Source organism: Corvus cornix, chromosome 7, assembly GCF_000738735.6.
Source record: "Corvus cornix cornix isolate S_Up_H32 chromosome 7, ASM73873v5, whole genome shotgun sequence".
In the NCBI taxonomy this organism is placed as follows: Eukaryota; Metazoa; Chordata; class Aves; order Passeriformes; family Corvidae; genus Corvus; species Corvus cornix.
Window position 1 is genome coordinate 27,353,635 of NC_046337.1, and position 26,882 is coordinate 27,380,516.

Sequence of the window (26,882 nt, forward strand, 5' to 3'; positions counted from 1 at the left end):
GATCTGGGCTGCGATGCGTTAGGAAATCAGTACAGACCAGCTCTGATTTGTGTATTGCTGTAACTAAAAAGAAATGAGTTAACCTGCAGGACCTTTCCAGCTGGATTGCTTCAGGGTAATTACTTTTTTTCTCTCTTCTTTTTCTTTTCTTTAAATGGAAAGCCATGTATTTCCTGTGCTGCAGCAGAAATCCTGTAACCAGCAACAGAAGATCAATGCTCTGGTGTTACAGATTCTCACTTTAATCACAGGCATGGTAGCCACAGCCAGACCCCAAGTGATGAGCACCCTATTGACTGGGAAAGTTGATGAGAACAAGAAACTATTTAAGCAAGAGATGATGTAGGTTTTTTTATGCAAGAAAAGGGTTAAGGGGATTTGTTCTCTTCTCCCTGGTAATGAGTAGTTCTAAGGTTAGGTTTCTGCGGATTAGAAAGGAGAGGATGTCCATAGATTAGCTGGGGCAGTGAGGTTACTTGCTGTACTAACATCCAACAAATACTCTTTCCCTCTGGAAATTCTGCATGAGCTGAACATGGCATATTCTGTGGGGTTTGCAGGTAAGAAAATTTGCACTGTACTGAAGCCATTGTACTGCAAGGATGCATTTCCCCCATGTAACTCGGAAATTTGTTTCCTCTCATAGATACAGCAAACCTATTTAAACTTCTAATATCTGTTTAGTTCCCATTAGCCAAATATTAGAGGGGTGTATGAATAGGGAGTAGGAGCTTGAAAGAGATTTTTTTCCTCTCTCCTAATCTTCAAAAACTGTACTTGTTTTTTAGAAGTAGGTTATGAAACTACCTGTTCTTGTATGTTGAGAGATAATGTAGAAAAATATGTCACTGATACGGGACTCTAAAACAAATCCTTTCTTTGAACTACCTAGCCACATACTTCTGAGTACTAAGATTTAGTATAAATACGGTGGTTGGTTGTTTTTTTTAAGGGGTTTTGGTTGGTTGCTTTCTTCTCAGTAAGCCCAAGCTGTTGGCAATAAACAGCTGGAAGTAAAGCTGGCTGCCCCTCATGACTGCAGTGTGCTGCATCAAGTGTTCTCTGCGTGCTGCTGTTTTGGGAAGCGATGTTTTAGCGGTTTACCCCGTGTAAACAAGGTACTCACACCACCACTGCAGCTCTAAGGCTGTGCTTTAGAGGGAGGCAGAATAAACCACCATCAGGAAGATCTGAATACAAAGAGTAGTAGCATAAATTACCTCATGTATGCAGGTAGGATTCTGTGAAATCTCACAGAATGCTTGGTGTGAACATAACATTTTTTCTGTCTTTTTCTTGTAAAACTCTACTGCCTCTGACTTGCATTAAGTGGTGCTTGGGTTGAGATAAGGATAAATGGTTTCAAAGGCTTAAAATAGTCAATTTATTCCACTAATATGTCGGGTTGCTGTTTTAGCTAAAACACTTTAAAGTCTCAAAAAGTATACAAAAAGCAAGGTGGTTCTTTACACTGACTAGAAAAGGAAGCTGACAGACTTCAGTGATGACACTGGCCCAATTAAGCTTATTTAATGCAGAACAAAAAAGTCTTGAACAGGGCATGTGGTTTGAGTTGCTGAATATCTCTCCTGTGGCTTATTTGCAATGAAAGCTTTCTCAGAGTATTTCCTACTCTCAAGCTAATTTGCAGTCTTCAATATGCCAAATCATTAATTTTGGCAAATTTAAAGATAGGAGTAGTTTTCCTTGTAAAAAGGAAATTATTCAATTAATAATTGAATTATTAACCAGAGTGTATAAGAGCAGGGGGGTGATGTTCTAGATGTCAGGTTCTCTGGTGTTGTCCCCTTTAGAGGCTTGACAAGATGCAAAATTGTCCACTTAAAGTCAATTCTGAAACTTCATTAAAAACAGGGCTTAGGTTCCCTTGCAGCTCTAGCCTTGTATCAATAAGACCTTCTGGTCTGTCTGACAAATAGGTTCAAGGAATTTCATACTGTGCTGCTGAAGGAAGCCCTGTAGCCCAAATTTGGGATAACAGATGCTTGTAGACGTGAGGTGACTGACTGATTTTGACTCAAATTCTTGCACAGTCAGTGTGGATATCCAGTTCTGTCTCTAACAACAGGCAAAGAGAGATGTCTTCTATTAATGAGCATCTGTAATTGCCTGCAATACACGTGAATGGGAAGGCCCTTACACTGCCTGGGAGATTAGTCAGGTAAGCCTTTTAGCAAGAATTTCCATCTAATTTATTTAGATCCTTGGATGAGGAGATGCTGAGCTCCGGCCTTATAGTCTGCGTAGATATGTCTTTGGAAATAAAGGCACAGTAGTAATTCTAAGTTTGTTTGAACTCTGACCTTTGCCCTTAAGCAAGCAATCCAGAAGGTCTCTTTCTAAAGAAGTAAGATACTCCTCCTCTCTTCTGATAATGATTTTTTCAGCATCTGTTGCTACTGACAGCTTCTGAAACCAGGCTTCACAGTTGGAAGCTGCTTTCCTTTTGTTGTGTGTAAATATGAAACAGCTACTAATTTATGGCTGAGGTGAGCTGTGGTGTTAAGAACTTGACAGATTTTAATGTTAAAATGCTGCTTCTGTTAGTGCAAGCATAAACTCTGTAGTTTAAGATGACAGCAATGGATGGAAGGGTTACTGCATGTTTATTATTATTCCTAGAACTCTGAGAGCTGTAGCTGAGGGTTTCACCCAACAAGGCAAGCAATCACCCTTCAGTAGCTTTCCCAGTTTTTTGGGAAGTCTGAGGTTAACCTTCAAGATAAACTGTGTCCAAAATTTCTAAACACACTCAAGTTGCTCTCACATCTGTTCTCTGTGGAAGCTGTACTGATACCAGATGCTGCAATGCTCTATGGGGAAAAAATTAATCTGTCAGTATTTTAAAGGGCTAACGATATTGCTTGTGCTTCAGCAGAATCTGAAATATTTTAGCATCTCCAGAAATGTTGTTCTTTGTTTCCATTTGCTTTGTCTCGATGAAGAAAGGAACAGGTTTTCATGACAGATTTATATGTCCTGCTTTGTTAAATCCATCATTAGGCAGATCAACTAAGCTTAAAAATGGGGAAGGCAAATTCTTAAAGGAAAAGAACCGAGACCATTGAAAAATATTAAATAATTGCAGCTCAAACCCCAGTTGTATTGGGTGAGGATCAAACTATATTTCTGTGAGTCTTTAAAAGAATAATTCATAATTTTAAAAGCAGTCTTCAGATTAGAATTTCAGTAAGATGTGTCATTGAGTATTCCATAGAAGTAACTTGAAATTAATTGTCCAGACTCAGTAATAAAATGTTTGAGTCATAATCTCATGACTTCTGATTTTTTTTTCTCCCTTAATTTCCACTGCCTTTTGAAAGCAGTTTTATGATTTAACAGGAGAGAGAGGAAGCGTGTTCTAAAAATAAGTATTAAGTGCAGTAAAAGTGACAGTAATGCCTTCTGCTTTTGTAAGCAGATCAAGATAATACTTTTCCTGCTTGTACCTTTGCTGTTTTCTATCTACAGAGCAATCTAGAGGAAAATGGCTGCCTTTTTACTTTATTAATCCAGGGGATAAACTACTGTGTATTTAGCAGAATTTGGTAAAGCATTCAGTGAGTCACACTGGGGGTCGCTATTGGCTGAGGTGCTCAGACGTTTGATGTTAGTTTTTTTAATTTGTAGTCCAACTCATCTCTTGAGTGGCCAGCTGAAATATTTAATTCTTTAGGAGTAATCTACAACACTGATAACCATGACAGTATCTTTAAACTTGTATCAAGTGTGATTTGAAGTTAAATCAGATAGGATGTAATGAAGATTTTGAATTACTTAAGAGCTTTCATACACAGATTCTTGATGCTTTAGGGTATAAATGCATTGTGTGGTGTTCCCTGGGGAATTTTCATAATACTTTGAGAAGAAGAGTTCAGAGAATTCCCTGAAGCGATCCAGTACTGCATTGCTTGCCATGAACAGCAGATTGAAGAACTTCTTCCAGTTTTAAGTTAAGAGAACATTATAGGTTAGTGATAGGTTATCACAGAATTTTAAGGGAGAGAAGGAATTTGAAAGAAAATTTTAGAAGGCTTATATTTTATATGTGGAAAGGTCATGCAACATGGATACATATTAATTAGTAAGTGGTGTGTTCCTGCATTGGTTAAAAATGCTGATTTTAAAATTTAAAGAAAAAAAATAAGGTAGTATATGCGCTTTTTATAATTAAAGAAATCAGCAACACATCTTTAGATTAGCAAATAACTTCTTTGATTCCATCTCTAAAAGTGGCAACCTATTGCTTGAGAGACATGATGATACCAGCAAAGTAATTTGAACCAAGAATTTTTACCTGGGCTTGGGTTTTTTGTGTTTTAATTCACTGTGAGGAAATAGAGAAAAATAATGAAATCTCTGTGGAACAAATCCTTCAAAGACCTTAAACTCAAATAATGATAGAGACAGGGATCCCCTTTTTCTAAATCTTGTCTTTGGTCAATTAAAATTCAGTAGCAACTCCAGTCTTTCACTTTTAATATTGTGTCAATATCAGGAGGAATTAAATGTAATGTGTCCTTCAAAATTATTATTTTCTAAGCTATATTGATATGAAACAAGATTTAAGTCTTTAGAAAAAATTAAGACTTTCCATGGTAGTACACTTAAGCTGGAGAGCCAGAAGATGGACCAAACAGCTTTTTGTTTTGGATGACTTAATGAAGCAAGCAAATGATAATTCCATAAAGATATTAAAATGTCATATTCCAGTTGAGGCTTGTCTGTCTGTATTTTGGATGCTACTGGGTAGCTGAATTTACAGGTGGGACTCATGTATTTAATTTATTTTTGACACCTGTTGTGCACTTTAAATACAAATTATTGCCCCCCCCACTTTGTTTTAAATTCTGCTTTCTTATCAATGTAAGATACCTGACAGTATTCTGATATGAGGGTACTCTTTTCCCTAGTTCAGCATCTATCTTTGTGAAACCAACGTGGTGTGAATGCACTATTCAAAGTGGGTGGAATATCCTTGAATAAAGGAGAAGATGGAGGTGCCAACAGTCAGCAGTAAAGATAATGGTAACTTTTGCACCTCTTTTTCAGTTTACTTTCTTTTGAAAAAAGTTTTATTCCTTGATCTCTGTGACTCTTCTTCCATTGAGTCATGAGAGAGATTAATGTGTCTGAAGTATTACTACTTATTAATTGGAATGATTCTTGATGTTCAGTGGCAGTATGCAGTTAACTTAAGAGAGCATCAGAGGAGAATACCTGGCATTTGTTTCTGGCTTATAAAGCCAAGGAGTTTTTTGTTGTTTCACCTCTTCTCAGTAGGAGGTATGAGCTTGAACCCAGACTGATACATGTGAGATCGCCTGTATGGTTTTCTCACAGGTCAGTTGCAAATTGCTAATATTGACCTAACCCTGCTGGCTAATAAATGGTAAAATAACTCATGCAACAGAGTTGGTTGCCGGAAAAAAACCAAAGCAGACAGGAAATGTCTGTGCATTTCTTAGAAGTACAAATTGAGGAAAGGTGCATTTCAAAGGCCTGGGTCACTGTTTGGCTTTGGTTGGTCTTCTTTGTGTACTGAAGTGTCTTGCGCTTTTCTGTTTCTTGGGCTCAGGTGTATCTCATGTTCTGACTCTAGCGCTGCAAGAACTCAGTTTGCTCTGTAAGAGAGATGTCAATGGCGTTGGCATGTTATATGACCTGCTCAGATCTCGCTGGCTGCAAGCACTGCTAAAGGTAAGTTAACACACAGCTATGAAAACAAAGGTTACCTAGAGAACAATCTCTAGGGAATAGCTACTTGATTTTGCCATATCAGGACAATAAATGCTTATTTACATGAAGTGCTGGTAGTTCTGATGTCAGTCCTAACATCAGCAGTCACAGTAGACAAAACGACTTTTGCTTTAAAGGAGAATAAAGTATTCTCTTCCAAAATGTCCTAGCCATTAAAGCTCTTCTACTTTACATGTCCGTGTTAAGGCCAGGGGACACAGACTAAACACAGCATTGCTCAGCTGTCTTTTCTATTCTTAAATTTCTGTATGGCCATGCATCCCACTTCTGGGCCTGGGACATTGTATTTTTTTATTTTGCATCCCACTCATCTGATGTGTAACTGAAAATCTTACATAGTTAGAGAACAGAGTTTTGACTGGTGTTTCTATCTTGGGAAGAATTTTATCTCTGAGACAAATTCTGTACAAATTCTGCTTTTCTAAAAAAGGTTTTAAAAATCTTTACATTTTAAAGAAGAGCTTTTACTGGATAAGAACGCCCATATGGGCATTTTAAATACAGCAATTTGTTTTAAGTTAAATTTACTTTGCTAATTATGCCTTCAACTAGAGGAAGAAAACAGATTACAAATCAGGGAATTGGCTCTATCAGGCTGTTGACCTGTGCAGACAGCTTTTCTTCTAGGAAAATTCAAAACTACAAGGTAACTGGCTAGCTAGCTGGTAATACAGAGAGGCATTGAGTTCAAGACTAAATTCCAGATGCATTAGATGTTTAGAATTTAGATTGCAGACTCTGGGGCTATAGTTGGACTGAGAAGTTTCCACAAATAGAGTGTTGTCCATTGCTTGTCATGTATGTATCTATATGATCATGTGAACTGGTCAATGTTATCATTGCCTTGTTTTGTCTGTCATGGCATGAAACAGATTTATGAATGCCTCCAACATTATCTTGGAAAAAGACCAGCTCCTGTCACGCTGCAGGCACGTGCATTGAGTCGAGAGGTGAGACTGTGTATACACAGTTTATTGCTTTACTTACTCATACCAAATGAACACTGCAGATAAGTGTTCTGGTATTTATTCTGTGTCTCAGGTCTAAATACAGTATATAAACTTGAAACTCTCTTTGCACATCTGTAAAACTGCTCAACAGCCCTTACTGTGGTAAGAGGGGGGGCATGAGAAATGGGCACAGCTGTGGTTGCTGGACTACACAAATCCTGGCCAGTGTAATGAACAGAAACATTAATTGTTTAATCACTGACTGTGTATTTTTCTTCCCATGTAACTGTGTGGTTCAGTGTTATGGCTACAATCAAGCAGCCTGACATGAGGATATTGAAAAGCTTTTTAGATTTTTCTAATCATAATAGCTGAATTCTTAATCTTTTAATTAGTGGGAGAGTTAATGACGAAGTAGAGAAACTGCGACTAGTGATGAAATTGGTTGAGGGATGGGAGCAAAAACTGATTTAGAGCACATGGCACTGTGCCTGAACTAAATTAAGCCTGGCTGAGTGTAGTGCAGCTGTGGTCATATTGTCCAGTTCTAGAGCAAACCATATGGACATCCTCTGAGTCATATAATGTGGGGGAGCTTAATACTGTCTCCATATCATATTCCTTTATATTCAATGTAGAGCTTTCTAAACTAATTGTCCTCTAGAATCCTTCTCTGTGCTTTCTCTCTTACAATTATCAGGTGGTAGAATTGCTCCGTGAAGCCCCTCAGTCAGGAGAGATCAAAGAGCTAAGACGGCTACTGCGTTCTCCACACTTAAAGGCAAGTCCTGCGTAAGGAAAGAAAAAGTTTGCTCATGGAGCTCTCTGCAGTGGGAATGGAAATGGATGGGCAGCTGTTCACAAGAACTGGTAAAGGAGCCAGAAGAGACATAGTTAACTGATGATGAACTAATCTGATCATGAGATCAAATGTGAACTGTGTATCAGAAGTACCTGCAGTGGGCTGCATTTTACTTAAGGCTGTGCTTGAAAGATGTTTCTTACAAAGTTTTAAATTATGGGCAGTTAATACAGACATATAAAACCAAACTTTCCTTGAAATTGCAAAACCTGCATTCTTAACCCAAGAGCTCCAAATAGAAATATTTCATCTTTTCTAAGTTTTCCACAAGGAATAGAGGAACTGTTCTTAAAATTTCCATGGTTTGATTTTCCTGGTGGAAAGAAGAAAATGTCAATGTGTGCAAGGGATCTATATTCACACAGGAATACATTCACTGATTTCTATTTTCTAGCCAGTCACTGTTTAAAGTTCTGCTACTGTATGATCTTTGCTTATGGGTTGGTTGGTTTGCATGTTTTCATTTGTAACAGGCCTTGCTATCTGCTCATGATACTGTGGCCCAGAAAGATTTTGAACCAACCCTTCCACCACTGCCAGACAACATACCTGAAAATGAAGAAGCTATGAGGATTGTCTGCTTAGTGAAAAACAACCAGCCTCTGGTAAGGGAGCTTCCTTGTGTCTGTCAAGTTATTTTAACTTAGACAAGAATTGATAATGCATCAGATGCATATTGGTTTCTTCCCAGGAATGTCATGGGAATTGTGTGCATTCTTGTCCAGATTTTACAGAATCACAAGAATTGTTGAGATTGGAAAGGACCTGAGGAGACCATCTGGCCCTGCACAGTGTGGGTATAACTAGAGCAGGTTGTTTGATGCCTTGTCTGCTCAGGGTTTGAACATTTGGCAGATACATTCTCATTATATGAGATAAAACCAAACTGGATTGAGAGTTATTCCCATGGCCCAAACAGAAAGGAAGGGAGGAGAGACTTTGAAAGTTCTTTAGAAATCATTTGTACTTATTAGCAGCAACAATTGTATAGTTTAGCTAATCTGTTTTAGGAAAAGATAGCTGTAATATTGGAGATAGAAAAGATTTCTTACTGTCAATCCATGAGGTTATTTTAGTGTGATGGAAGTTGAAGACATTGAGGATTTAGTACTAATACATTATGACCCTGGAAACTACAGGCCTGTCAGTCTCACTTCAGTGCCTGGTAAAGTTATGGAGGAGATTATTCTGGGAGGTATTGAAAAACACCTGAGATTCAACACAGTCATTGGTCACAGCCAGCATGGTTTCATGAGGGGGAAAAGTCCTGCTTATCAAACCTGATTTCCTTTTATGACAAGGTAACCCACCTAGCTGATCAGGGGAAGCCAGTTGATGTAATCCTTTTGGAATTCAGTAAAGCTTTCGATACTGTCTCTCAGAGTACCCTTCTGGACAAAATATCCAGCACACAGCTGGATAAACACATCGTGCAATGGGTGAGCAACTGGCTCATGGGTAGGGCAAAAAGGGTAATAGTGACTGGGGTGACATCAGACTGGGGACCTGTCACTAGTGGGGTTCTGTAGGGGCTCCATCCTCGGCCCTGTGCTCATTAACATCTTCATGAATGACTTGGACACAGGACTGGAAAGAATACTGAGCAAGTTCACAGATGATACAAAACTGGGAGGAGCTGTTGACTCCCTTGAGGGCAGGGAGGCCCTGCAGAGAAGCGTCGACAAAGGAGAAGGCTGGGAAGTCCCCAACCACGTGAAGTTCAACAAGGGAAAGTGCTGGATTCTGCACCTGGGATGGGGCAACCCTGGATGTATGGACAGACAGGAGAATGAGGTGCTGGAGAGCAGTGCCATGGAAAGGGACCTGGGGTCCAGGTCAGTAGCAAGTTGGATGTGAGTTGGCAGTGCCCTGGCAACCAGGAGAGCCAAGCATATCCTGGGGGGCATCAGGCACAACATCACCAGCCAGGCAGGGGAGGGGATTGTCCCGCTCTGCTCTGCACTGGAGCGGCCTCACCTCGAGTGGTGAGGGCAGTTTGGGGTGTCAAAATATAAGAAGGAAATGAAGCTGTTAGAAAGTGTCCAAAGAAGGGCCATGAAGTTGGTGAAGGACCTTGAAGGGAAGCTGTATGAGGAGTGACTGAGGTCATTTGGTCTGTTCAGCCTGGAGAAGAGGACACTGAGGGGAGATCTCACTGCAGTCACAACTTCCCTGTGAGGGGAAGAGGAGAGGCAGACACTCATCTCTTCTGTGCGATGACCAGTGACAGGACTTGAGGGAGTGGCCTGAAGTTGTGTCAGGGGAGGTTTAGGTTGGATACCAGAAAAAGGTTCTGCACCCAGAGGGTGGGTGGGCACTGGAACAGGCTCCCCAGGGAAGTGGTCACAGCACCAAGCCTGACAGAGCTCAAGAAGTGTTTGGACAATGCTCCCAGACACATGGTGTGACTCCTGGGGATGGTGCTGTGCAGGGCCAGCAGTTGGACTCCGTGATCCTTGTGGTCCCTTCCAAATCAGCGTATTCTGTGATTCTGTGGTTATTGCTATATCCATGTTGTGGTAAAAAGGCTGTATCCCTCAATGCCTTTTTGTCAGTGTGAAGATCAGACTTGTGGTATGAAAGGAAACTTACTGGGGTCCTTCAGTGATCAATGTGTTTTTTCTTTGTTCTTATCTGCCAGGGTGCCACCATTAAACGCCATGAGATAACAGGTGACATAACGGTTGCCCGTGTGATCCATGGTGGGCTGGCAGACAGAAGTGGTAAGTGGAATTTGAAACAAAGTGATACATAAAACTGAATTTGAAATAAGACATTTGAAGTAAGATAATAGCTTCTGCAATTAATCTTCCATTATAAAGCAAGATGATGTATATATGGGAAAGCACTGTTAACAGTGATACATTGCAGTGACTTTGATTTGGGCTTCATAAATTTTCAGATGAATTTGCTGTTTTAGACTGAGTTGAGGTACAAATCCCGTTTTTATTATGTATTCCTGGCACCAATACCTGGTGCCCAAATTGCAGTGTAGTATGAAATGCAGCTTATTCCCTAGAATGAGGAGAAACGGTAAACATCAATAGTTTGTGATTCTAGAAGATAATTGGCTTTGAGGAATAATATTTTTTGGCACTAGTCTACTAAACACTTTGCTTAGCACTAGTAGCTAAGCAATCTTGTGAAGAGTTTCCTTGGAAATGTTACTACTTTGTCATCCTAGAATTGAATGTGTTCCATGTCCCTTAGGAAATGTAATATAACTAAAATGTAAAACATCAGAAATAAAATTCAACTGTAATCATTATAAAATAGCTCCTTTTAGTATTTTCTGGCCTTTGTATCTAGAAGAAAACCCAACTTGCAGAAAATAGCCGATTAAGTTCCTAGTTTGACTAATGTTGTAATTGAGTTAAAGGAACATGGGAAAGAAAACAATATTGTGAAGACTTTACTGTAAAGGACAGAGAGGAGTTCTGGGATCTCCCACTGCACCTGAAGTTTTTAAGGGTCTGATTCCATGTCTCATGGTCTATTAATATAGAACAGGTTCATAAGTTACCTTGGGAAATGGAGCAATATTAAAATGTCTGTGCTAATTTTAAGGCAAATTGTCAGTAGATTGTAAAGATGTTGTATGAGGGAGTGGGAAGAAATAAGAAAACTGAAGCATGCAAGCTTCTTGCAACCCACAGCAGTCTGCAGTCCCATCCAGGGGCAATGCAGCCCGAATCCAAAATGCTTTCCTGCATACCTGGTGTATGGAAAATTTTAATGCTGACTTTCAAACCTGTGGTATTTCTCTGTGACCCTGCCTTGCCTATCCAAGACAAATCGTCCTGCGATAAAACTCCTGCTGCTGTTTTCATATTTGTTTTCACGGTAGGGTTGCTGTACGCTGGAGACAAACTGGTGGAAGTAAATGGAGTTCCTGTTGAGGGACTTGAGCCTGAGCAAGTCATTAATATTCTGGTATTTAATATTTTTAAAATTTCTACTTTGTACCTTAAGATTATTTGTATGCTCACTCTTTTACACACTCTTGTACAGGAGAAAATCTGAATTTTCTTTTAAAAATTTCAGGCTGTTTCCTTACTGTGAATGAAGTTCACAACTGCTCATGATATCAGAATACGTGAAACCAGAATTAAATCTAACTTCTGTTCTGGACAGAAATTTTGTGACCATTCCACCTGCAGCTTCTGGGAAAAATACTAATTTTTTAGTATTTATCAGTGAAGTAGACTTCACTGATTCATAATTTTTCCCCAAGTGCCACTCAGTTAATATTCCACAAGAAAGTAGAGGAAAGCTGCTATTGTAATAAGAGTCTGTGTTACAAAATGCACTAAAGCAGAGTGAATGAGCTTGTAAACTACACATCTCACCTTGCAAAAAAAGGGCACTGTAATTACTGTTGTCACAATTCTCATGAAGAAATCTGTTGAGATGTCCCTATTGTTTGTCATTTTGCCCACAATTTTCCAGGGTTCTTGACTGCTAAGTGTTAAGTGCCAGCCAGTGAGGTATTGCTATGTGTAATCGTATCAAGTCTATGTGCTATTGCCCTGGCTGTACCGTTACTAGGTGTAAGAAATACAAACTCTATTGGAATGCTTAATTATTAAGTGATGTTCCTCCCCCTTTATATCATCCATCTATCAGACCCTGCTGCTAATTTAAATAAGATTTCAGTAGAAAAATTTGGTATGAATTAATGTTGAAATTACATATACTTACAGTGAAACATAGGTTACATTAAATTAAAAACAGTTAGCAAAACTTTCATTCTTGAGTTTCCTTTTGGAAAAAATACAGTATTGTCACATTGACTCTGTCTACCTGAATTCTATCTGTAACACAGACATTACAGTAGCCTCAAAACCATGCTGTGTCAAGCTTGTCTTGCCTATGTTTGATTACTTGCGTTGAATACCAACCATATTTTAATTCTTTTCTAATCATTTAGGCCCTGTCTCAGGGGACAATTATGTTCAAATTAATTCCAGTTTCCGATCGGCCTGTCAGCAACCAAACAACAGTAAGAAACATTCTTTTTCTTTTTCCAGATTGATAACAGTAGTGCCTAATTGTGTGATACAAAGACATGGTGTTGCCTGGAAGTTTATTGCAATCCCCAAAGTGTTACCTTGCCTTTATGGCCACCTCTCAGCTGACATCAATATGTTGTTGCTGAAGCAGTAAAGACAGTAAGTGAAAATGTTATTGTGTAATGAAGGCACTTTCAGAGTGATCTACAAGTTGAAGGTCAGTTCTTTTCATAATGTATGAGACAAATGGGGCTTTTTCCTCATTTAATGGACAGAGGGGGTTTAGGGCTTGATCTGGTTTTTAAAACTTGACTTCATCATTAGTTGACTGAAGATGCAGCACTATCTGGCCCTGTGATTGTAAAGCTCATGTTGTATCTGTTCTAAACTTGGCTTCTGCTTACTCTTGTGTATTTTCTTTACCAGCTTTATGTGCGAGCAATGGCAGATTACTGGCCCCTGCAAGATCCTGCCATACCATGTGCTGATGCAGGTTTGCCTTTTAAGAGGGGTGAAATACTCCAGATTGTGGACCAGAATGATGCTCTCTGGTGGCAGGCCAGGAAGGTTTCAGATCTCAGTGCCTGTGCTGGACTCATACCCTCAAATCATCTTCTTAAAAGGTAAAGAAATCATCATTTTCCTGATTTCTGGTTTAAAAATTAGCCAGTTATTCACACTTTGTTCTTTAAAATTTTCACAAGTTTTGTAGCAGTATGATTCAGATCTGACAATCATCCTTCCTCTTTCTTTCTGATCTCTGACTTGCTCTTTTTCCCTTAAGAGCGCCTGTGTGAGAACAAGCTTTTGAAAGCCCCTGTATAATCTCAAATTGCCATTTAGGAAATTTGCAGCACTTGTCCAGTCTCCATGCTGGTTGCTAAGACATCTAGGGGAGTGTAGCAGCTGAAAGATGTGTGGAAATTGAGGGCCCTGACTATTAAAGGACCATCATGTATGATGAAAACAAAAAAAGCAAGGGGAGGAGCAGCATACTAAAAGCATAGTATTTTTTTAAAGCTCTCTTGTGATGCATGAGTGACCTCTTCAGCTTTGGTCAAAGCTGAGTAGGCCAGATTAAAAGAAAGGAGAAAAAACCCCAAACACTCAAGGAAGAACAAGGATCTCTTGCTTATTATTTTCTGCATTAATAGACCATTATTTTTACATTACATGCTTTCAGAATCAGAGTTCTTACACTGCTGTAGCAAACTTTTCAATTTGATCCTTTAACCACATGTCCTGTGGTACCCTCAGGATAACAAAAGGCCATGCAATAGCAGATGATAAACTTCACTTTGCAATATATGTATAAACCTACCTGTGGTCTGTATAATGCAGGTTGAAATCAAACTGGGTTGTGACTCAGGCTGCAAGCAAGAGGCTCTGTGTAGTAATGGAGGCAGTAGTACTACTACTCCTAGCAGTAGCACACTCTTCTACTTCCGGGAGTCTGTACCATGCTATGGCTTATCTTCCTGTACTTTTACATAAACTCTTAATACTTCTGGGCTGCTGATTTGGAAATTCAAAATAGTTCTGATAGCATGTTGGTTTTCTTTCAGGACTTTGCAGTGGGCTAAAACATTGGTAATGTTTCAGTTCTTGCTGTCTTCTCTCAGTTCAGTACTGATTGATCTTACATGTAAACAGTGAATCTGACTGGAGCATAATGTGCTTGTGGACTGTTTTGTTTCTTTAACTGTGATAAATTTATTTCTATGTAGGAAGCAGCGAGAATTCTGGTGGTCTCAGCCCTTCCAGCCCCATCTCTGTCTCAAATCATCAATGTGTGAGTGAAAAATTACTTGAGTAATACAGTAGGAAAGAAAGATCTTGTCTCTGTTTCAGGCATACTGAAATAGAAGCTTATACAATTCAGCTTAATTCAAAGACATTGTGTCTGGAGCCATATTGTAGCCTTAGAACTGTGTTAACTATCCCTAGAAAAACAAATACTTGATGATAATTGTACCTGGAGTACTGATGGTGGAGATGGTTGTCTCCAGCATACTTGGGATCTGACCATAAGAGAAGCTGTGAATTCAACCTCTTCTAAAGTCTCTACAATCTAGGAGCTCACTAGGTCAGCCAGTTCTCTCCAGGAGAATTGGCTCTAAGTCTTGAAGTGACAATTGTACTGGCCTGGCTTTCCAGGGACACAGATACCAGCTCTGCACTGAAAAAGTGCCATACAGTGTTTAGAATGTTTCTTTGCCATCAAAGCTATTGAGAGAAAGACAGAACTTCTTTTCTTGAGGCCTAAGATAAGCTATGCTGTCCTTTAATTTATTCATGGTAACAATCCAGAAATGTTATCCTCTGCCAACTATAACTTTCTAAATATGCAATTATTCCCAGAAAAAGAATGTTCTTCCTGTTTCCTCTCTCCCTGTTTTCTTCTATGGTTCTTTATGCAAGTATAAAATTTTTCTCTTATGATAAATCCCAGAGGGAATGTGTTTCATTCCCTAGGATTCTTCTTGCACTGATTGCTTTGTTTGCTAGAGCTGAGGCTCTCTTTCACCATAATTTTATTGCATTTTAACTGCTTCAATGGATATGCTGTGAGCAGTAAGCACTGTGGAAGAAGGTAGGAAATCACATCTGGACAGCATTGCATTTCTGTACCCGGAACCAATATATATAACACATGGTTTTACAGACTTTTTAAAAAGTTTTCGGAAATGAGGCATTTTGATAAATACATGCAGAAGAAGCCCAAGTTCTTGGCATTTTGTGTGCTTAACATAATTGAAATCCAGCCTTTTTTCACCTGAAGTAGTAGATGCATGCATTGTCTTAAAGCAAAAACTTTAGCTGCGCATTATCTGTCAGGGAAGTGACCGTTTGGATGGGTTCTTTGAGGAAAGAAAGACAACGTTTCCTCTTTCTCTTTTCTTCTCCCTCTTTCTCTCCTGGAGCAGCTCCAAGAGAGTATTTCTTTAAAGGATACATATGGGCAGAATGTGATTGACAGATACTCTGAAAATTGCCCTGTAACTGGAAAATAGCTGCTATTGGGCCTCTCTGGAAGGGCGTGCAAGAACAAAACACAAACAGTGCAGTATTGTGAGTCTATGAGATTGCCCAAGCTCATGTGATCACATTTCAGGGACAAAAATTGATGTGGTCTCAGGATTGAGAGAGAGCTGAATTGATCTTTTCCTTTTCTTCCTTGTAAAAATAATAATAAAATCAACCAAGCAAAACACTTTCCTTGAGTATAGCATGTTGGAAAGATATTTAAAAGCTATATGACAGAAAATTCTATTCCCTCATGGTAATACTTAATAAATAGATATCTACTGGATAAACAGATTGACAGCCATGTTAAACCTTTCATTATTTCAAGAGGAGAATTCGTTAGATGCATTTGCCTCTCTGCCACAAGCCCTTCAGAGCACTCACTTAAGAAGAGATTTTTGCTCACTGTAGACAAGGAACATCAGTAAATTGGAGTTAACAGTTAAAATCCTTAAAGATGTCTAAAGGCGATCTGAGTTTCACATATCTTATTTCTGATGTCTGAGTTCAGTCTTGTAAGATCTGTAAGGCTGTTTTTCCTCCTCAGTGTTTTTCTGATTCAGATGAATTTTTTTCCCTTGTGTTAATCTGTAGAGGACGACATGCAGATTGACGAAAAGTGTGTGGAAACAGGTAACTGAATTCACTTGTGATTATTTTATTTGCCTCAAGGCAGTAGCTAGTTAAAAGCCTCATTTGCTAGATAAAACCACCCATCCTCCTAGTGAACTTAATGGTAGAAAATTCTGTTTTTCATACCCTGGAAACCTCATCTAGTATTAGTGTATTAGAATGAGCTGTTTGCAGTTCTGGCGTACAGTGCTTATAGTCAAGTGTTTTGACCAGCACAAAAATATCTGCTTGAATGAGATCCAACCTCTTTGATTCAGGTGTTGGATAGTGGCTGTAATGTTACCATAGTTTTTTGCCTACTGTATGTTTAATGCCACATATTTTTGTGGTCATGGAGAGCCCACACAATTCATTGTCAAGATACTGATCTTGGGACAACAAGGAGCAAGAATAGGTTTTTACTTGTGAACACTAAGTGTGAAGATTGGTAGCTTGAGTTGCTCCCTAAAGCAGTGCAGTTCATTCTTCCTTCTTCAAGGTAATTCAGAAGCTCTCATGGAGGGATGGGATCTTGTAGGGCTGTGTTAAAAGAGATGAAGCAGTTAATTCAAGTACGGTGAGCTGTATTTTGCCACCTCAGGGTAGAGGGAGCTGGGGGAAGTATATGTGAGTATATATGAGACCGACAGAAGCTGGAAAACTGATTTCTGATTCTGAAATCCATTAGAAGGAAAAGAATTAAATTTTGAATTTATTTTAATATCTTTGCTATCTGGATTACTAAACAAGATGAAGAAACATTTGAGTCAGGTAAGTTCCTCTGACCTAATTCTAAATTCCTTGCTATTGTTCTGCTGCGAGAAGGGTGTCCAGAGACAAGCGAGTGTCTTGCAAACAAGCAGGTGGCAAAAACCAAAATGCCACTTTAGCTTCAGAAGCCATTCTGGCTTGAAGAGCCATTATGTAAAATCTTGTTGCTTTAAGTCTTCCTCTTGTTCTCGGATTACCTTAATAGTAAGGTTTCTGTCCTCTTATCCCACAAGTGTGAATGTTTCTTCTCGTGCATCAGTAGCAGATCTATTTATCCAACCCTTATCAGTTATACCTGTGCAAGCTGTGACAGCAGGGGCTGCACTGATGTCAGCAGATAATTGGATTACCTTCGGTAATGTGGAGGCCTGAATCCCCAATGCCTGTAGGAGTTGATGTGGTACAGAGGAAAGCTGCTTCTGGATTCCTGATTGTGGGCATGGCTGGCATACAGGAAAGAAAAATGCTTATAAAATTCATTATTTATGTATTGAAAATAGAATCAATCAGTACTTTTTTTTTAACCAAGCTGATATGGGGATTTATTTTTTTTCATTTAGGAAGCAGCTGCTTATTTACAGCATCTTGAGAGTTCTGCAAAACTTAAGTCTTCTAAAATAGATAATTTCTCCCCTAAAATAAAACTACTGCTAAACCTCTCATTTGAGGTATTTGTTAACCTTGTGGAGAAGAGTGTCATTCTACCTTACACTTGCTCTTCTCCACAAGGTCCTGAGTTCTTCTGCCAGTTCTTCTTTCTGCACCTTCTTCTCTTATCACAGGTGGTTTGTTCTCTTCCACCTCTCAAGCAATGCCCAAGGCTTTTAAGGCAGAACCAGCAGGTCTGCAGGGCAGTCTTTTGTTTTCAGGCTAGGATGTTTCTGATAGCTGCACTTGGGGATTACTGTTGTAAATCCTGATCACTGCTCAGTGCTGAGTCAGCTCTCTGCTGTAGCCACAGAGTCAGAGGAATAAAGGTGCAAATATTTGCTATCCTACATTCTACTTTAACCACTAGTTGCAGATGTATTTTGCAGTACAGTACTGACATAGATGCTGCAGTTGAGTCTTGCACTCTTTGGGAACTGAGAATTCATGCTTAAAGAAGCATATTCTAATGTTTGCAGTACCTGTTTTCTACCTTCCCTAAATGTGTTGGACAATGCTGGTTGGATTTTTTTTTTTAATCATAGTATATAGACTGTCTTCTCAAAACTAATTGTTTTATGTCTGTCTCTATCTGAATGTGCAGAGGAGCTTAAAGAAGGTAACACTAACTGTTTTCTCCCTGTCTCCTGTAAGCAGTAAGCTAATAGAATTTATCTGTTTATTGCTTTACCAGGAACTATCACTCTTCTTGCAATACCCAGTAGCTGAATTGCTTGTTCCCTGTAGGATTCTACACTGCACTCCATACCATAGAGGAGAGTGTAGATAAAGCAGAAATATTTAAACATATTTGAATGATGACTCAAGAGACCTGAAGATAGAAATTATATGGGCATGTGTCAGCTGAACAGTACTCTGAACATTGCCCTGAATGAGCAGTTTTGTGCCAAGCAGCTTTTTCCATAGTCATAAACTAGTTGTTAGTGCATATAGAAATGCAGGAATAAAACTGTATTGTAAAGGTACAAGTAATGAAGAGTGTATAGATGTGAAAGAGCAAGTAACATGCATCTAATTTTGTTTTAATACTTCCATGCTTATAAGATAACTGTAAATCAAAGAGTCTAGAGCTAAAAGCATTTCAAAGCTATGAACATAATGTTTTTCCTTGGAAGGAATACAGCTTTTAAAGACATGCCTGTGTCTTCTGTATCTCCCTCCTGCTTTAACAAGGCCTAAGTAAAGGGAGCACACAGCTTGGATAACTACATGCGTGATTAGGGGAAAATAAGGAGTTCTTTTTGAAAAGAAAACTAAACACTGGCACCATTTTTTTCCTTGGTTGTTTTCAAACCACCTTTCTCAAATAGTTTCTAAACTTTCTGAACATTGATTTATTGGAAAATTGGTATGTTTGAGCCTTATATGAGAAATTTAATAAAAAAAAAATACATACAGAGTTTTAGAAGTCTCACCTGAATAGTGAAGTCTTTATGAGGAACAGCATGAGAATGAGGACAAAAAGAATTGGAGGAAACTGGTTAGGCTCACATGTTGGAGCACAAATATCACTGATCCAATGAAGAAAAAATAAATAATAAAATCAGGTCTTCATTTTGCCTGAAACATCTGAGCACACACAAGTTGCATTTTCCAAACATGGTATGGGGCAGAAACTGAGTTACAAATTTTTTGTTTCTGATTTTGAGCTGCTGACTTGTTAGTTATTGTTTTAACTAAGGAGTGCTTGTAAGAAAGATTTCACCTGAAAAGCTTAAATTATGTGGAGGTTTTTTTTCATTAATTTCAATTTCAAAACATTGTCTGGTATCTAGATATTTTAGGAATGAAACAAATAGAATGTTAAAATTCAAATTTAATTTAGAAAATACCAAGACTTTCTATTTTTATTTTTTCTCACAATGACCCTTTTGAATTGATCATTGGTCATGTGAAATATTTTGGTATTTCATATTATGGAGTATCATGCTTTTAAAATTATATTAGGCATCATATTGCCACATATTTACTGAAACCCCTTTTTTCCCTGGGATCAGCAATAATTGTTAGCCATCTAGCTTTTAAGCTTCCCTGATCTTTTTTATTTCATGAGTATTTGTTCTTTGTATTCTAGAAGAGGAAGAATTTGGTGAATTTGGTCAACGAGTCTTTATTGGTATGCAAGACTAAAGATAAGTAAAATCTTTGCAGCTTGATCTAGATTAAATGCACGTCTTAAGTTAAATAAAATACTTTGTTCTTTATATCACCTAAAGACTTACTAAATGGAATACAATCTTACTCTGTTTTCCAAACTTCAAGAAATCTCCTTCCTCCTAATAATGCTCAATCTCTCCATTTAAATTTTTCATCCTGTTAGGTTTCTACAGAGACTTGGCCACTGCTATTTAAACTTGACTTCATTTTTCTCAAAAGTAGTATCTGTCATCCACTGAGAATAATCATGAGGGCTTTCATTAGAAAAGTACACCTATAGGTGAGGTTTTCAGAGTTGGATGGTCAAGTGGAGCAACAAAGCTACCCCTGTGGTTATTAAACCATAGTGACCTTTAAAATACACATTCTGGAGGCTGGAGTAAATGTTCCAGACTTGCCTCATGAGAGCAAACCACCTACACTATCAAAAAAAGTTCACCTGTTCCCTAGAGATGCCTCAAGTAGTCAGAAACTTCTCCTTCAGCCTGTTTGGGGATCCTTTGGAAGTCTTTCATTCTGGGCTAGTTTTCAGATGACTTTCAGTGGGATTTTACCTACTCTCTAGCTGTCCTTTAATGCTCAGAGATTCTACCAAGCTGTCATATCAAGGGCAGCAATGAAATTCACTAACCTTCGCCTGGCAAAAAGCTCAAAAAAGGTTGTATGTTCTGTGGCTTAGAAAGAGGCCCTCTTGGCTAAAGGAGTAGTTGCCTACATCTCTGGTGTATTTTCTAGTACTGATGCCTCTGCCCCTTTGCAGCTGGATTCCGCAGAAGCATGCGGCTGTGTCGCAGGAAGGCCCGGCTCAACCAGCAGTCCTGCTACTCCCGGTGCCCCAGCAGCTGCTACAGCACCCTGGCAGCTCCCTATGAAGAGGTGGTCAGGTACCAGCGGCACCCAACAGACCGGCACAGACTGATTATCCTTGTGGGTAAGAGGTTAACAACCTTCACAGGCAAATGGCACCCTCTTCTGCCAGAGGAGAGGAAACAGTCACGCACAGTCTGACCCACGGGGATTTCCTGATGCTGATTGCAGTGGTTGCTGACTGTGTAGGCAGCTCTCAAAGCAACACTTCAAGAATTATTGTAATTTGGCCCCATTACTAAGGTTAAAGTTTAATGTAGGTATCATCTTCTTTGCTTGAGATAGAGTCCTTAGAAGAAGCCATACAGTTACAAATGCTGTTTGATAATGGATTTTATTAGGGAAGTGGTTCAGTTTTATATTCAGCTGGGACTGAAAATGATGAGAAAACATTTGTAACTTAATAGAAAACATATTTACATGGAGGCATTTCTACAACCAGTGTTAAATGCATAAATAGGACAGTAATAAGAATATTTAACTCCAGACTAGAACAATCTCAATCATGGACAGTATAGAAAGATGCCTTTAATAATGCTTGTTATAGGACATACTGTATTAAGTGGGCTGCAGGCTCTCAAGGAGACTTTAATTGTAGTGACTGAAGGGAAGCTGCTGTTCTGCACTGTTCTATTGTCCTGATAAAGCAAACTGAGTAAAGGCAAATCCACTATCCTAAGTCTAGATGTATTTGGTAAGTGTTTTCTTTTAAAATAGTACTGCTGAGTTGCCTCCTGGGTATGGCTATATTGCTGGGGAGTGATTTGTACCCTGTCAGTAATATTAGTTGCTCTTCCAACTTTCCAGGTCCTGCAGGAGTTGGTGTGAATGAGCTACGGCGAAGGCTTATCACAAGTAACCCACGAGAGTTTCAAAGTGCCACACCTCGTATGTAATGCTTTTCCTCTTTCCTCCACTACCCCAATCCAAACATGAATAGGAAATGCCAAGTACCTTCCTCTTGCCTTTGTGCATTCATAAACTCTTTGCTGTATGGCTGTTTCTTCAGCTCCACTGAAAGCCAGTATTGTTTGCTTTCATAAGGGTTAGTTTAAAATACTATCTATCTCATTTTAGCAAATCAGCCAAAGGTATTTTCAAGTTCCAGCCTCTGAAACCATTAAAAGCTTTATGAAGGTGAAAGTTATGTGCATGATTTGGTTTAATTTTGATGTTTGCTTTTCCTAGATTTAAAAAAAAGAATGTTTCTTGGAGATATTTTAAGTTCTTAGGGTTTAAGTGCTCAGATATGAGAATGAAGACAACAGAAGTTGGTGCTTAATAGGCTTTGCAGCTTTCCTTATTAGCCTTCTAGTCTCAGATGAGACTTATGCAGCTTAACTTCTGACGTAACAACTGAAATTATTTCTACCTCTGCTTATTTGGTTCTTGTAATTTAGATAACCAAACTGGAAATTAGGGATCTGAAGCTAGCTGAAAATTCAGGACTTTGTGCTTAAGATCCCAGATATGGGGAAGGTGCAAGTGTGGGAAGCTTGTGGGGTTCTTCTGAATGAACTTTAAAAATTTTTGCCTCTGAGGAGTAAAAATAGTTGTGCAACCAGTTCCAAGGGAGTTCCTGATTGCTTTGAATCACAACTATTTGGATTAAACTACCCTTCCATTCCAAGAAATACAGTTGTGTTTTGATAACTTTCAATGACTTGTCACTGGCAAACCATTACAGTATATGGGGCTTTTGCTCTGGATTAACGTATGGAAATAACTCATATTATTATTTATTAAAATACTGATTGATAGTTCTTCATGAAGTTCATTTTCACTTATAAAGTTACAATAATTTAGTTGCAACTGCTTTTTTTGCGTGTGTTGTTGTATCTTCTTTCAGACACCACTCGTGTTCAGAAAAGTTATGAAATGAATGGTCGTGAATATCACTACGTATCAAAGGAAACTTTTGAAAACATGGTGTATAGCCACAGGTGAGTAGGAGAGATGAATTACATTTTTATTACTTAAAATGCAGCATGATCCAAGAAAATACAGTTTTGTAATTAGGTCCCAAGTCTGGGCTCCGCCACTCTTATTGTGTATGTTTGGTGTAAATCTGGGTCAAACTACTTGAGACCGTTTCTTCCAAGACTGTGTTCATACAGTTGCAAATAGCTCCTCCACAATTAATCTCAGAATCCTTCTAAAAGAACATGGGCTCTCTAGTTCTGAGCTCATTAGATGTGCTTGTAATTTATAAGTCTAACTCTCCTGGAAACCAGACTGCTTTTGAAAATTTAGTAGCGAATCCCACCTGTTCCTGACCTATGACTCCATTGCAGGATCTCTGCTGTGATGACACATGAGTAGTTGAACTGTAAGGGCTAAATATTCAAAAGTGTCTGCTCCTTTCTATGCATCAATAATCTAAGGCAGACCAGCTCAGCACCACAGAAGCTACACTCACTGAGCTGTGCCAAGTGCTTTGAGATCTTCAGATTTAAGAAGTTATTTGTAGTATGTAATTGACAAGCATTGACAAGTAAAATCACAACCTCTCATCATAAAATTCATAAAACCATGATGAGTAAAAAATGCATGTTTTGGAGACATTGAACTGTAATGGTTTTGATTTTATGCCCAGTGTAGCAGGGAAGAGCAAAGGTGTGAAGGTTCATCAGTGTTGACTGCATTTTATGATCATTCAGTCCTGATCACTGGATTATAATTGAAGATTTCACCTTTAAATTGAACCTTTTTGAAACTCAAATATTCTTTCACTTTCCTTCTTCCTCACCACTGTTGCAGAATGCTGGAATATGGGGAATACAAAGGGTACCTCTATGGTACCAGTATTGATGCAGTGCGAACAGTCCTTGATGCAGGAAAGATCTGTGTAATAGATTTAGAGCCACAGGTGAGTGGTAAAGGGGCAGGGAATCTTCTGGAAGGAAAAATAATTTTCTCTACATTCTTGAGCCATTGGAACATGTTTGTTGCTTCGTCTTTTCACTTTACCGTATGGTGCTTATTAATAATAGATTATTCTTTTCATGTGTCTTAGGGGGTGGTGGTGGTACTACAGTGACAACTATGTTGACAGTTCATTTTTTACCAAGCCAGCAGCTGCATTATCAGTTTGGATGGTATGGAAATGAGTTTTCATACTTACTTAAAATAAGGATTAGTCTTTCACATGGAGAGCTGTAGCATGGGATTTCTTCCTCCTCCAAGCCCTATTAGTTGAGAATTCTGTCCTTCTGTTAGCAATCTCAGAACACCCTTTGGTAAAAGCAGCAACAGTTAAAAGTAATCAAGCAAAAGCTGAAAATTTTAGTGTGTCTTTGTGCCTTTATTCCTCTCCAGAAGTTACAGCTGTTAGTAACCTGCTTTTTCACTTAGATGCTCTTCACTTTTTCTTCTATTTTTGCATTGAATTTGCTGATAAAGATAAGGCTAATAAAAGCCTGCGCTTGTAAATATCTAAGATACTTAGAGCTGTGTCTAGCAAAATCCTGCTAACCTTCTCTGAATTACTTGCATATTTAGTACTTAGGAGGTGTTTGGGCTGTGTTGTTTCAACATCTCCTCTAACTGAATGTAAAGAGCGACACCGTAACTCAGTAATTCTTGGATATTTCCCTCTAATTATGCAGAGCCAATGTGTCTGAGCCTTAGGCTGGCAGGGTTTTGTGCTGCTTAAAACAGAAATTAAGTTACAAGATTTGTGGGGTATTACTCAAAAACTGAAACTTCTGTAAGAGGCAGATTAGGTCACACCTTAGTCTTCACATCTAAAACTGTCCTTGGGTTTCTTCTGTTACATTTTGAAGCAAAGGGGAAAACGTGGGGTGTTGGGACTTGGGATGTGTAATTTTGCCACTTGAAGTAAGAGCAGTGAGGTAGCAGAAGTAGTGCTGAGTTACATACTTTATTTTAAATCTGGTGGCTTGACCAATTTTACATGCTATGATTTTCTTTTGCTTTTCTTTTTTTCCCATTCCCTCCACTCCCTGCAGTAATTTAACAATACTTACTAGCATTAGGAAATGTTACATAGTACAAGGAGTTCTGAAAGCAGGATATTTTCTTCCAGTGTGGAATAATAAAGAGGTACTTTTTCCAAAAGTAGCTCCCTAACAGTTAAAAAAGAACAGGTTTCAAATGCACCTTTAATGTGGTTGATTGTAGAGATCTGTTAATGACACTATTCCATCATTCACTGGTATTGAAAGCACCTCCTAATAAGGTTACCAAGCAGAATTAAGTGATTGTGTGCTACAGTTGCTTAACAATGTCTGGTCCAGGGATTATTAGTGAGATCTTCTTCAAGTAAGTGTTCCTGAAAAAGGTGTCTCCTAGGTCTGGAGATAAAAGCATGTTGTAAACAAATGGCTTTTTATGGGAGTAAAACTGGGATGAATACACTTGAAATACTTCATTTTACTCTTCATTTGCAGGGTATACAAATAGCCCGGACTCATGAGCTAAAGCCCTACATTATATTCATCAAGCCACCCAGCATAGGTTGCATGAGGCAGACTCGTAAAAATGCCAGGATCATTACAGATTATTATGTGAACATGAAGTTCAAGGTGAGATTTGGGAATAAAAGAGATTGAGTTTATTAATCTGAGATTCTGTTATTAGAACATAATGCATTCTATTATGCTACAATGTTAACTCTTAAAAAAATACTACTATGTCTTTAGGATCAAATCTGAACCTTTTTCTGTAGATTTTGTTGGGATTTCTTTCCCCCCCCCCAGATTGGCTTTGAAGCATAGGAGTTGTAATTTGTATCTAGGGGGCTGAGGCATTTTGCTTCAAAATGTCTTTAAAGGAGAAGGTATATTGCATATTTTTGTTTTAATTAGCTGCCTTGTGCCAGTATTTGAATCAACATGTATATTTACTGTTTGCATTGAAATACTTGGAATGTGCTTCCTTCAGTAATTTAATGAATTATTTTTTCACAGTTATAAGAATGTATTATTATTTCATGTATGCTTAATGATAGTATCAATCCTATACTAAGTTCTGTAGATAAAACACAGATCCTGCTTGCAGGAAATGCATACCTTGTATTTAGAATATATACAGCACTTTGTCACAATTGTTTCCACACAAATCATAATCTTTAGCATCTTAACGTTTTGGAGACCTCAGTCTATACCTATGTGGAAATGAGTCATGATTGCTGTGACAGAAAGTAACATGGACACTGGCCAAATAAACTAAAATTTGGAATAAAACCACAAGCATTAGTAGATCTGCCTTCCAGTCCTTAACATTCTCTGCCATCACTCATCATTAGAATAACTTTTTAGGTAAATGGAGCATACTGAGACACAAGGCACTTCCTTGGGAAGCATATGGCAGGCAGCTCTGTTTTCCAGATCTGAAACTGACTGTAGAAGGTGCACTTTATTACAGCAAACTGTAAATGAAATAAAGTAGACTGACATTATCTATTGACCTCTTGTTTATGTGGCCCAAGCTGTTTTGCAGATGCTGCGCAGGTATGTTTCTCTACACAATACTGAAGTTTTCTGGACTTACTCTGTCTCACAGGAAGAAGATTTACAGGAGATGGAAGATTCGGCTAAGAAAATGGAAGCTCAGTTTGGTCAGTTCTTTGATCAAGTGATTGTGAATGACAATTTACAAGAGGCATCTGCGCAGCTGCTGTCTGCAGTACATCGTGCACAGGTCGAGCCGCAGTGGGTCCCTGCGGTATGGATATGCTCAGACACTCAGCCCTAATTCTGAGCAGCAGGCAGCTTCAGAAAGATTACAGCTTATGTTTTACTTCAAGAATAATCCTAATGTCAGGATCGCAAGAATTTATCTTTGTAAGTGAGGGATTTGGAAGAGGATTAGGAAAGAAGCTGCTACGGGAGATATAATCATACTATGTTCTGTGTTGCATCCACTTTTGTACCAAAATAAAGGAAATATTGTGAGCACTCAATTACAAGAATAAAGAAAAATCTATTTTGTTGCATGTATCTGCATTATTTACTTACACAAAAGTTCAGAAAGGTCCTTTCCTTTCTTTGTATTATGCTCATTCTGGTACTGTGATGCCTCTACATTCTGAAATGGTATCATTCTTACAAATGAAATTAAGTCAGAATGTGGTTTTTTTGCATGCTGTCTGTGAGCAGAGTGTTATTTATGAAGGTACTGGTTTCTAATCAATAGATTAGATTGGCTGCT

At 38.6% G+C, this 26,882-nt stretch overlaps 1 protein-coding gene and 1 long non-coding RNA gene across 16 annotated transcripts in view; one reads left to right on the plus strand and one right to left on the minus strand.

Annotated features, from left to right (window-relative positions):
• Positions 1-26,667, plus strand: MPP4 (membrane palmitoylated protein 4). 13 transcript variants are annotated; one of them, XM_019290214.2, is made up of 23 exons: positions 463-560; positions 2,090-2,182; positions 4,935-5,049; positions 5,600-5,721; positions 6,654-6,731; positions 7,432-7,512; positions 8,067-8,198; positions 10,235-10,316; positions 11,441-11,526; positions 12,524-12,595; positions 13,032-13,228; positions 14,333-14,397; positions 15,181-15,198; positions 16,227-16,265; positions 16,995-17,015; positions 18,268-18,282; positions 19,759-19,800; positions 20,602-20,772; positions 21,516-21,596; positions 22,558-22,651; positions 23,469-23,577; positions 25,121-25,255; positions 26,235-26,667. In XM_019290214.2, the coding sequence occupies exons 3-23, from the start codon at positions 5,016-5,018 to the stop codon at positions 26,424-26,426; spliced, it is 1,866 nt and encodes a 621-aa protein (XP_019145759.1). In that variant the 5' UTR covers positions 463-560; positions 2,090-2,182; positions 4,935-5,015; the 3' UTR covers positions 26,427-26,667. The 13 variants fall into 13 exon arrangements, 12 of the variants coding, with proteins under 12 accessions (XP_039411181.1, XP_039411182.1, XP_019145767.1 ...); XM_039555247.1 differs by lacking the exons at positions 463-560; positions 2,090-2,182 and adding an exon at positions 1-115; XR_002047178.2 differs by lacking the exons at positions 2,090-2,182; positions 26,235-26,667 and adding an exon at positions 23,725-23,806 and having other exon boundaries at positions 453-560; positions 25,121-25,202.
• The window catches only part of LOC104693781, a 31,270-nt gene continuing 18,108 nt past the window's right edge, over positions 13,721-26,882 (minus strand). For all 3 annotated transcript variants that reach the window (XR_752623.3, XR_002047185.2, XR_002047184.2), the window contains 3 exons: positions 23,833-23,942; positions 17,366-17,458; positions 13,721-16,784 (listed from right to left, as the gene is read on the minus strand). This is a non-coding gene — a long non-coding RNA (uncharacterized LOC104693781). The remainder of the gene's footprint in view (positions 16,785-17,365; positions 17,459-23,832; positions 23,943-26,882) is intronic.